The 12,128-nt window shown below is 43.7% G+C and overlaps 1 protein-coding gene and 2 non-coding genes across 3 annotated transcripts; 1 reads left to right on the top strand and 2 right to left on the bottom strand.

Moving 5' to 3' along the window:
• Positions 1-1,229: 1,229 nt before the first annotated feature.
• On the bottom strand, positions 1,230-1,312 carry Trnal-cag (transfer RNA leucine (anticodon CAG)). Its single transcript has one exon. It is a non-coding gene; the product is annotated as a tRNA-Leu (tRNA).
• A 4,354-nt stretch (positions 1,313-5,666) lies between these two features.
• On the bottom strand, positions 5,667-12,128 carry Btn1a1 (butyrophilin subfamily 1 member A1). Its single transcript, XM_034509589.2, has 7 exons — positions 11,905-12,128; positions 11,052-11,405; positions 8,899-9,180; positions 7,901-8,050; positions 7,317-7,337; positions 7,205-7,231; positions 5,667-6,826 (listed from the first exon to the last, which is right to left on the bottom strand). The coding sequence occupies exons 1-7, from the start codon at positions 11,981-11,983 to the stop codon at positions 6,162-6,164; spliced, it is 1,578 nt and encodes a 525-aa protein (XP_034365480.1). The 5' UTR covers positions 11,984-12,128; the 3' UTR covers positions 5,667-6,161.
• On the top strand, positions 10,006-10,077 carry Trnae-uuc (transfer RNA glutamic acid (anticodon UUC)). Its single transcript has one exon. It is a non-coding gene; the product is annotated as a tRNA-Glu (tRNA).

The following is a 12,128-nucleotide window of genomic DNA, read 5'->3' as shown; positions in this document are numbered from 1 at the left end:
GGTCCTGATTTCCCATGATGATGAATTGTAATCTATAAACTGAAATAAACCTTTTCCTCACCAAGCTGGTTTTGGTTAGCATTTTATCAGAGCAACAGAAATCTAACTAGAACTGTCTTTATTTCCAAATGTCCCAAATTAAATTATTTTCTTAGAGGTTCTTTTCAATATTTCTGTTTGGCTTTGTCTGACTGTAGTATCTAGTAAAAACCGGCTTGCTTCAGCTTGGCCTGGCTGAGAATGACCTTGAGCCTCTGATCTCCCTGCCTTCACCTCTGGCAAGTTTACAGGTGTACTGCACCATTCCTAGGTCATGTCTTTGTAACAGTCTGTTCACTTTTCCAGCTGGGGCTGAACCTGTCCTGTTCTCTTTTATCTCTAGAGACAAGCCCATGCACCATGGTTAATTTAAAATATCAAGTTGAACAGCCATGGGTTCTCCAGATTTCTAGGACTTACATAACTAAACTAAGTAGGTTACCAACCCTAACGTGATGGGCTTGATTCAGTCTTGGCCTGAGTGTGGGGATGGTGTAGTGGGTTGGGGAGAAGTAGCTTCATGATCTGACGGACTTTATTAGCATCTGCTCTCTGGATTTTCAGTTCTTCATAACTGGACTGAACCATGCCACTTGCCTTCCTTGTTTTCCAGCTTAAAAACAGAAGGTCATGATAGTTCTCAGCCTTGATAATTGTGAACTATGTCTTCATGATAAATCTCTCTGTGTATTTGTATCTGTCTTCTTGTATACCAGTAGAGGATAGATAGATAGATAGATAGATAGATAGATAGATAGATAGATAGATGGATGATAGATAGATAATAGATAGATAGATAGACAGATAGATAAGATAGACATACATCACAAGCACAAGCACATGTTCGAACACACACACACATCCATTGTGTATCTTTGAAAGATCTTAACTAGTTTAAGTGCATAAAAAATCATGACAAATACAAAACCAGAATGGCTTAGCCAGTAAAGGTGCAGACATCAGTGATAATGATGAGCCATGAATGTTACCGTCATCTAAATTTTTATGTGAATAGACAAGCAGAGACAAAGAAAATATTAAAATCTCTATTTTTCAAGCTATCTTGTAAGTACACAGTGCTTCCACTATACAGATAAAATAAGAAAGAAAAATTAAATGTTTACTGAAAAAAAAAATGAAAACGAGAAAGTTTCCGTCGTCTGAAAAGCAGTTAGGTTTAAAAAAAACATTGTCAGGAGTGGGATTCGAACCCACGCCTCCAGGGGAGACTGCGACCTGAACGCAGCGCCTTAGACCGCTCGGCCATCCTGACTCACAAGAGCTAAAACCGTTCCTACTCTTACTTCTACCTTAAAATTATACTGTCTGCAGTCTAACTTTATTTTGTCTTGTTTTCATTCAAGATTTAAAAACTCGTCTCCTAAAAACTACAGTCTCTGCGTCTACGTGAACTGCCTCCAACGGCGACGAATAAAGCTCGGAACCCTCCGCCTTCTGGGCGGCGAGGAGTGCAGTCCAGACTGCAACCGGGTCTGTTCCCGGTCCGCCGCGGAAGCTCCTCAGTGCTCACCCGCCTGTCACTCCGCTCCTCCCTAGTCCTCGGAAAGGACATCCCCGCAAGCACATCCACTGGCCAAAGGCAAAAACTTCTTAGGGACAAAAACAAAATTAAAAACCAGAAACTGTTTTTCTCCTAAACTCGCCCAACGCACATTATAGCAATCCCCAACAACATTTCCAAATGCAAATCAAGTGTAACCTGATGACATAATTTTTAAATTTATTGTTGTTGTTTGTTGTTGTTGACAATCTCGGCATCCCTGCAATCTCAATGGAAGTCAAAGAAACTGGAGCTCTGGTTGCAGTCAGCGTTAGATCCAGCCAGCTAAAGAACCACAGACAAATCGCTCTGACTTTGTGTGCTTTAGAAACTGTTCTACCCCACTTCACCATTACTATTGCTTTTAGTTTTTGAGATTTAAGAATTTCACTATATTGTCCAAGCCGGCCTCAGCTTCCGTAGCGTTGGACTCACAGGCTTATATCGCCGAGTCTAGTCTAGAAACTGCTTTTTATTTTCTTCTTCTTTGTTGTTTTCTTTTTTTGCCCTTTTTTCTAGACAGCTTCTATTGTGTAAAGTATTTTCATTGATGAAACACTGCTTAATCCCTGACACTGTGAATAAAATTTCCAGCTTTCGATACCCAGATAGATGCTAAATCTGAACTTTTGCTGTTTAAAACAAGATTATAGTTAATAACAATGTGTCACATACCTGACAATTGCTGAGAAATTTTCAAGGTTCTCACCACAAAACAAAAGCATGTGAGGTAACAGGTGTGGTTTGTAACTTCATTTAGCTTTTCCACAATATACATCCGAATATTTTGTACACCATAAATATATATTATCCTGACTATTCGATTTTAAGTGCATTTAGGGGATAATACCCCACACTGTGTGTCTAACAGGCCATCCACACGATTGTGAGGCAGTGTGGCCTGAATACTGCTTGGGTTAAATAAAATATAGTATTTTTATAATTTTTAGAGAAACACCCTTCCAATATTAGCAATTTTCCCCTGATCAATTAAATCAGAATATCTGGAAGTGTTACCTGATGACAGGATTTTTAAATTTATTATTATTATTGACAGAAAAACTCTTTATGCCACCCTGGCTATCCTGGAACCTGTCTGGGCTTTTAAGGGACCCTCATTAACGGCAGAAACTCCATATGCATCCAGCTTTGAGAGCACAGTTTTAGGGTTAAGCTTTAGTGAATGCCCAAACCTTTAAGGATGAGGGTGTACCAACAACATTCATGGCTCTGCTCTAAATTATGCTTTAGTTTTGTTTTGAAGCAAGGTCTCATATAAAACAAGCTGGATTTAAACTATAGCAGTAGCTGAGAACGATGTTGGACTCTTGATCCTCTTGCCTCTACCTCCCAAGTACTGGAATTACAGGTGTGTGCCCTCACACCCATCTTTGATTCTTTTTAAAGGCTGCCATTACTGTAAAAATGAAGTACCTTTGTTGAAGAATAAACCTCGTCACTAAGAATAAACCTCATCACTAAGAATAAACCTCGTGACATACAGAGGTGAGAACCAGAACACTGGGAATCAGCACATGGTCTTCTCTAAGACTCTACTGCCTTTCAGTATGCCCACAGATCATTTTCCTTGAAGGGAAGCAGAGACAGAGCTGGTTGAAATCTGAAAGGACCCTCCTGCCCCCTTTTTAAGATAGGACCTTAAACTTACTATGTAGCTCAGGTAAGCATTGGACTTGTGGTCCTCCTAGCTCCATCTCCAGAGTGCTGAGATTATAAGCTTCCCTGTGCCCAGCTCTCAGATCCCTTTTCTTTCTAACCTCAGACCTGCAGGCTCACATATTTTGTGTGAAGTTTTACAGATACACATTAGGATCCACATCCCATAGTAAACACAGTGGCGCAATTGTCTACCTTTTCTGGGCAATTAATGTATTTAGCATGTGTATGTGTATATGTGTATGGGTGAGCATGTTCTATGACAAACATGTAGATATCAGAGGACAATTCATTCCACCATGTGGGTCCCTGGGATTGAACTCAGGTCTTCAGGCTTAGGCAAGTGTCTATCCGGCAAGCCATTTCACCAACCCACTTTAGATGTTTTAACTACATTTCCTGAGGATTTCTACAAGTAAAATATTTGAATAAAATGAACTCATTATTATTTATTTACTTACTTACTTACTACTTATTTATTTACTGAGATAGGGTGCTACTATATAGCCTAGGCCAACCTAGAACTGACATTTAGTCCAAGCCGGCTTCAAATATATGACAATTCTCTTGCCTCTGTCTTCTGAATTCTGGGGAATACAGGTGTGTGCCAGCACACTCAATTAAATTAATTCTCTTAAATCAAAGATAAATTATGCTCTTCTCCCAGGAGTACAGTATAAGACAAGCTGCATAGGGTGACTAGTATTTGAGATTAAAAAAAAGAGGAGGAAGGCCCTGGGTGTTGGGGACCTATGAGGTGATGGAGGAGAGAACCTACAGTGATTTTCATATGTTTGGAGATTTAATTGGCAAAAGTCACGTGTGGGGCAGAAGCACTGCTATCGATGGAACACAGGATGGTGGGTGCATGGCAAGCAAGAACTCTGCTGTGGAGCTGCACCCTCTTGGTACATATGGTGACATGGTGGGGTTTGCTCACCAACAAAGTTACCTTAGTAGGGATAGAAATGAAGTTGCCTTTGAAACAAGGCTGAGAGCAGAACACCATCAGCACAGTGGCCTTCTTTGAAGGTAGTTTGATCCTCATGAATAGCTTTCATCTCTGCCTGTTCTGGTAAGTCTCCCAGGCCTATGTAGGGACCATATAGAACAACCCTGCTGCCACAGCATTTCCCAGGTAACGCTCATTCCTGTTTCAGTTTAGTCCAGTCCCTCTCATTGGGATAAAGAAGGAAAAGTTCAGGGGCTGCCTTCAGCAAACAGACATATATTTCTTTCTCTTTATTTAGTAGCATTCATTCTAGAAGCCAAAAAATACCATAGAAGTAGAAGAGCTTGGATACACACAGGCCATTGACAAAACAAGTCCCATACAAACAGGAGGACACTGGCACACACACACAAATAGGGACAAACTGTCAAGCTGTGTTGAGCATCATGGTGCAACTTTGGGGACTAGAAAGCAGGATACCTGGGTAGGCTGCATTGAGCAATTGTACAGTCTGGGAAAGGATGGTGGTGGAAGGGAACCGGAGGGGCCTGGGAGGTGGTCAAACATTGCAGTGAGGCCCGAGGGAGCATGCAGCTCTTGATAAAACAGTGATGCCACCCAAGCATGCTGAACCAAAGCTGATGAACCTGCTAGGTGTGGTGGATATGGCTGTTTCCAGCACTTGGAAGGTAGAGGCAGGAGGATCAGGAATTCAAGGCCACTCTAAGCTACATAGTAAACCTTTATCTTAAAACACACACACACACACACACACACACACACACCTATCTAGTGGAGTCAATACTGTGAGGCTCAATTGACCTTCAGGGAGGTCAAAAAAGAGGAGGAGATATATATACTGGAGGGTTTATTTAAAATTTTCTCCTCTACTCTAACCCTATCTGGTTCTTCAGCCCTATTTATCTCCACTCCTCTCTGTCTCTTGCTAGCTTGCTCACAGTACTCTCAAACAAGCAGGGCCAATCTCCTCTATCCTATAGAACATGACTTAGCAAACTTAAGATACAGTGTTCAAGACACATCCTGAGAGGATATAAAAGACCATAAAAGCCAGAGGGGAGGGAGAATGGCTGAGCAATGCTCTCTTCTGGGCTCTTGTAATGATCTCATAGGTGCTAAAACTAGCCCTGTCAGCACTTAGCCTTGACAGGGGAGGGGCTCATGCGGCCCTACCCCTCTCAGCTGAACTATTGGTTAACGATTGTAGGAGAGGGCAAATCATTGTATTCAGTCACACGTGCTCTCTTAGGCTCAGAGGATAGCCCATTAAACTCATTGATGAGGGGAGGGGAGGGAAATAAGACAGATTGAGGAGAGTGAGAGTAATTAGAATACATTATATACACATATGAAGCTGTCAAAAAATTTAATTAACAACAACAACAAAAAAGAGATATAACTGAAAACCCCAGGGACAAGTATATCAAATTGGACCAAATTCACTTCATTTGCCTGTCACATCTTCTCTAAGTCCCTTTATAGGATTTTAGCACAAGATCTTTCTTTCTTAGCATCCTGTGGTTTGGTTTTGTTCTCCCTTGCCTAAAACCTGTTGTTCTACATATCTCTATTCTAGATGTTTCTGCCACAATTCCATGCCAAGCTAATTGCCTCTTGGTCCCTCAGGTGATTGTACCAAGTCCTCCTGCATAGGCTCTGGCCTGAAGGACTATGAGTACTGGAAATAGCTTAGGATTCAGCCCTCTACCTCCCCAATGTTAATACAGAAACAAACTAGGATGGCCCTTCTTCCTGCCTTGTTTGGCAGGCACATACCACCTTCCCAGTCTGAATTAGTCTCCATCCACCAGGAAGAAACGGGACTGCAAGAAGCTGGCAGCTGAGGCTTTGGGCGGGAGAGAGTAGTTAGTCAAAGGAAAACAAAATCGTATATGGAAGCTGGAATGTATGTTAGACTGCTGCTTGGCTAGGTGAGAAAGATATCAGTTTAGAATGGAGACTGTCTCTGTCTCCTGAAGCAGAGCCTTCCCCCAGTGGGGACAAGGCAATGCTGTCCTGGACATTAGCAATGACTGTGATTTTCTCAGGCCCACTGGCAGTAGGACAGATGGTCAGGGGCTTTTTGCCACAGGACCACAGACAAAAGAAGGGACGGAGGGGGCCAGAGAAAGAGATGCTAGGGAAAGTATAGATAAGAGATCCGTCACTCATGTTGTAGAAGGAGACGTCTCCTGATTCATAGTCCAGAAAAACACCAACTCGGCGAGGGGGTGCTGCTAACCGGAGAGGGGTCCGGAGTGGGGTGAGGGCCCAGTACTCATTTCCATATAACTCCACAGCCCAGAACCCATTATCAGGAGTCATGGGGTCAAACCCTTTCTTCATCACATTCTCCCTACACACACCAATGGCCCAGTCAGTTCTAACTCCCACCTCCACCTCCCAGTAATGTCTCCCTGAAGTAAAGGTCTCACGGCCCAACACACAGGGCCAGGAGTCAAATCTCTCTGGTCTATCAGGCAGGATTTGACGTGAATCTTCCAATCGAACCGACTTTGAATCTTCATACAGGAAGAGGTGGGGGTGGGCTGTGTCTGGATCCAGAGTCACGTCAACTGGAGGCAAAGAGAGACTGCATCAGCCTGTCGGGTACCAGGACTACTCGACCTATCCCTCCTTCCCAGAGACATGGAACAGAGCTGTAGGAGCTGTAGCAGGGGAGCTATTAGGCCACTCTCTAGCTGCCCTTCTCTCCAGCCCCATCTCTTACTGAATGACTTAAGAACTGACTACCAAATGGGGTATCTTCAAAGGAACTTCTCTGCTAGCCATCGTCGGTGGCTCTCCGGATGCCTCATGGAAAGCGCTGTCACCTTCCCTGTTTCTATCCTATTACTAAGGAGGTCATGGGGTGTTCTTGCATTCAAGCCTCACAGGTCTGTGATTTCTAGGGTAAGGGCTTCAAAGTCAGTGAGGAGCTCAGAACCACTGACCTTCATGCAGTACAGTCTTTTTGCATCCTGAAATGTAAGAAAAGAGACCATCAGTCGTGGGTTAACAGGTAGGAGAGAGAAAATCTTGTGACTCAAAAAGAAGACCACTTACTGAGTTCTTCCAGAAGTCTCTCTGGAAAACAAACAAAATCATGTCAATGGCTTTTTTATAATGGGAAAGAGGAAGGAGGAAAACCAGAATGAGAAACACATAAAAGGACACTGTTTTACTCTGTGGTGCCCGGGTGACAGGAACACTGACTGCAAACCAGGAACAGAAATGCTGCCAGCAAAATAAAATAAAGTATATAAACAAACAAACAAATAAATAAATAAAAGCACCACCAGAATATTTCTAAGAAATCATCTGGAAGTACCTCCTGGCTCAGGACTTAGGACTACATCTTAATAATAAGATTCTTCCTGGGAAACAGAGTTAGATTGACCAGAGAGCCTAAAGCTGGGCTATGAGAGAGTATCAGGTATACAATGACAGTTGGAGCTGATTCTGACTCTGCCTGGATCACGTGCAGTTTTCTTCATATTAGTTACTTGTGACTTTAGGAGGTTTATAATTCCTTCCAACCTCAGAATTTTAAAATTCAGCATCTTCCTGTTGGAAGTCATCCAAACAGGCCTGAATCCAACCTTCCCTGGAAGCTGTGACACAATGCCCTTAGGAACACTGTGACCTACCTTTAGAGCCAAATTCCTTCTTCCACAGACTGGATCTTTCCTTGTATAGTTTCCAAGTGAAAAATATGGACCCAATGGTGAGAAATCCTAAGGCCAGTAAGATGATGGCCACGGCTACTATCCAGGGAGTCAGCCTTGGCACGAAGGAAACTGAAAAAAACCAAAACAAGACAAAACAACAAAAACAAACAACAAACCAAAAAAGACAGAATAATTTCAGTTTCTCTCCTGGTACCAAAGGAGAACAGAGATGGGAGTGCTCTCCGTGGTTTCTCCTTCATGCTAAGCTTTTCAGAAAGATTTGACCCTGAGCCAAAGCAAGCACTGAAGAGTTAGGGTAAGAACATGTGAAATAAAAATTTACAGCAACTCCTTGTTAACTATTAGTGAGGTGGTTGAGGTAAAGAAGGAAGAGAAAAGGTGACTGACTGCATGCAAGATAGACAGAATGGGAGTTACTGGCCAACAAGCAAGGAATGATTTCTGTTAAACCACAGGTAATAAATTAGAAATGATGACAGTTCCTGGAGGAATTTGGCGGTCTTTGGTGACCTATATGGAACTCCATTGTGAAACAAGGAAGGGAGGAGATGTTCAGGAAAGACACAGTCAAATCAGAAAAATAATTTAGTCTTCCTGCTTATTGAAGGAGAAGGGTCCAGTCATGAAGAACCTCAGAGGCAAAGCTTCTCTGTCATCTGTTTCTCTGGAATAAAGCTCTGAACTTTTTCTAAGATTGGCATGGAGGTGGTGTGTGCAGACCTAGAGGTAGAACCCAGGACCTTCTCTGTGCCATGCAAGCACTCTATCACAGAGATACAGCCCAGCCCTCAGTATCTTTATTCTAACCAAGTAGGTAGGACTTCCTCAAGTCAGCAGGCAAGAGCTGTGGGGGAAGATATAGACAATTTTGCCATGATGTCCCTTCTGATCAGGGACTGAAGTCATAGTGCCTTGAGTCTTTGTCATTATGAGAACCCAGAACTAGGTCCACTGACCTGGTAAGGAGATCTCTACTTCCTTCCCCTCGCCAAGGAGGTTATTCTGGATGCAGCAGGATACATTCTTTATGGAGCTGTCTCTGATTATCATCGAAGCTGCCACAGTGAACAGGCCTTCCTCATCAGGATTCCTGGACTCTGGTGTGGATGGCAGCATCTCTCCATTGGCTGTTTTCCACTGCACCTGCGGCTCTGGGTACCATCCGGAGGAAGTGCATTCCAGCTCCACATTGCCACTCTCTTGAACCTTCATACTGATGTGAGGTTCTGAGCCCACAGCTATTAGAGAGAAACTGACCTTAATCTTTCAGTGAATGCTTTCCTGGGAACATGATAATCTTCATTTGAGAAAGACAGAGAGGAGGCAAAAGTAGACTGGGGCTGGGTAGGATTCCTCTAATCCTAATCCTTCTGTATGAAGACTGAAGGATCAATAAAAAAAAGTCTTATATCTTATTAGAGATGGAGCCTCATTGAGATCACACCCTTCAACATAAGGAAAAGTCTGATGAGAAGACATGGGGGAGCTTGTCCAACCACCAAGAACAGCAAGAACAATTAATCAAACAAACAGCAACAGAAAAGTAGCAGCAACAAAGTTAACATAAATCTACTTTTCTTTATTTAACCTAAATCTTTTCTTCCCTCTCTTTTCCTCTTTCCCTCCCTCTTTTTCCTTCTCCCCCTCCCCTTTCACAGTTCTACAGGATATATTTTATGAAGTGGCTATCATTTATAAAAGATAATAACAACATTGAGGTTCTAAGTAGCCAAGGTCAATTTTGAACTTCTAATCTTCCTGCCTGTATCTTCCAGTTGCTGGAATTACAGGGTGTCACTTCCCAGCTGAAATATCATACACAAACACACAATTATATATATATATATAATAATTTATATATATAATAATTTTAAGATGCCCTTCCCTAAAAATGACATGAGAGTTATATTTGGTACGTTAAATATGGCAGAACATGGTAATGTCTTTTTGAGCTAGGAGTACAATTAACAGATTCATTTCCCAGCACCTAAAAAGCAGGTGCGTCGTTTGCCTGTAATCCCGTACATGGGAGGAGGAGGTAAGAGAAGAAGGCGCATAGCAGCTCCCACATGGTCTAGCGGTTAGGATTCCTGGTTTTCACCCAGGCGGCCCGGGTTCGACTCCCGGTGTGGGAAGCTCATTGTTTTGAGTTGGTTTGCTCGGTACAAATGATTATAGCTCTCAAGAAAGGACTTTAAAGCTTTCTTAAGTTGGAGTTTGAGTTGGGCATGTCTGCTCCTTTCTCAAAAGTAGCAAGTTAAATAACTAGATAAATGAGAACTAAGGAAAGGCAATATCTGTGTCTAAGTCTCCAGTCTTAGATGTAGACATTTCTTTATTTATAAGTATACGCTGCTTTACCATTAACAAAGTAGTTTTCACTTATTTCCTTGTTGCAAATTCTTGCTGGGTTTAGCTTTCTGGTTTCACAGTAGGAAAAACGGAGGTGGAGATTTGCTTGCTTTGGATCACTAGCAAGGAGGGAAATTAGTGCTCAGTGTATTCTTTCCTTATTATCTCAGAGAGGGAGGAGAGAATATGAGTAATATGAGTAAAACCATTTTGGGGTGGGTCAAGAACTTTAGCAACGGACCACTCTGTTAGGGTGTCGATCCTTAGGCACTAAACCACGAAGCTGTTCAGAGCATCTGAGATGCTCACCACAGCCTTCCGTAAATTTGAAAAGCTACACAATTTAAACTGGCATACAAATTTGCCGGAAACGGTATATCTTGTAAAAGAATCTAATAGCCAGATGCGGGGGTGCACACCTGTAATCGCCAACACTGTGGAGGTAGAAGCAGGAAGATTTCCAGAACTACATAGCAGATACTGTCTCAAAAACTAAATTAAATTAAGAATGTTACATATTTCTCGAAGGGAATCATCCTGTTCTAGAGGGGAAAGTGCAGAAGATAATTAGAATAAGGCATCCGCAGGAACGACATCTCGCTACTACTCCTTTTGCTGAGCCTCTTCCCACTCATCTCCCACTCTGCGCCGGCCCCGCTTCTTCAGATTCAAAGTGATTTGGAGAATGAACCCGATGGTTCTCAAAGTGAGAGTTTCCGCGCGGAGTGACGAGGCGACGCATCCCCTCTGTACCCACCAGCCACGTTGAGATGCACAGCGGCCTCCTCCTCGGAGTCGTTCTTGTCTTTGAAAAAGCACCGGTACTCCCCCTGGTCTGAGACCCTGACCCCTCGGATCTGCAGAGTAGCGCGACCGTCTAGGAGCCCGGTTGTCACCAGCGTCGCCCTCCCGCGGTACTCTGTCATCTGCTGACCCTCCTGCTCCTGGCCAGCCCGATATAGAAGTACCGCTGACGACCTCGTCTGTCGAAACCACAGCAGCTCCATGTGCTCTGAGCTCGCGTTTGGGGAAAAGCGACAGGTCAGCTCGGCATCTGAGCCCACTAAGGCCAGCACTGGCTCCTGAGGTGCGGTCACTTCGAAGGGAGCTGCTGTAATAAACAAGGTCAGATGGGACGATGGGATGGGATGGAGGACCTACAGACCGACCTAGTAAATACGGAACTCGGGCTGGCTACGATTCCTTTTGTTCGGTTTATTTTCCAGACTGGATCTCATGGCCTCCAGCTCACAGTGTAGCCTTGAGCTCCTTGCTCTTGATCCCCTTGTCCTCAACTCTCACAGGTGTGCACCACTACCACACCCAGCGTTTCAATTCCCCTGATTTAAAGGAAAAACAACTAGGCGCTCCCTGTGTAACCCTGGACGCCTTGGTTATCTTTATGTAGGTCAGGCTGGTTTGGGCCTCAGAAAGATCTGCCTCTGCCCACTTAGTGCTGGAATTGCAGGTGTGTACTACCTCCCCGGTGGATTTCCTTTGAATTCACTGGATTGTGGTGGAAGTCTCCACCAGGAGCCAAACCCGGGCCACAGATATCTATAGGGACCTCCCAACTTTTAAAGAAAGAGAAGGCTAGAACAGAGTCTTACCCGAATCCAGCGTGGGCAGCTGTAGCACCGTGAGGGTGAGCAGACAAACCAAGATGCAGGAGTTGGTAGGAATTGCCATCTCTAAGCTTGCTGGGACAATGGAGTCTGCCAAGAGCTTCAGGCTGGGAGAGAAATGGTCAGAGAGTAACTATGGGCTCTGCAAGCGCCCTGTTCTCCACCAGTTCCTTTCAACCTGGAGGGCTCTGTATTCCCCCTGCAGGGTA

The sequence above is a fragment of the Arvicanthis niloticus genome, chromosome 8, assembly GCF_011762505.2.
Source record: "Arvicanthis niloticus isolate mArvNil1 chromosome 8, mArvNil1.pat.X, whole genome shotgun sequence".
In the NCBI taxonomy this organism is placed as follows: Eukaryota; Metazoa; Chordata; class Mammalia; order Rodentia; family Muridae; genus Arvicanthis; species Arvicanthis niloticus.
This window is presented reverse-complemented; position numbering and strand designations above follow the sequence as displayed.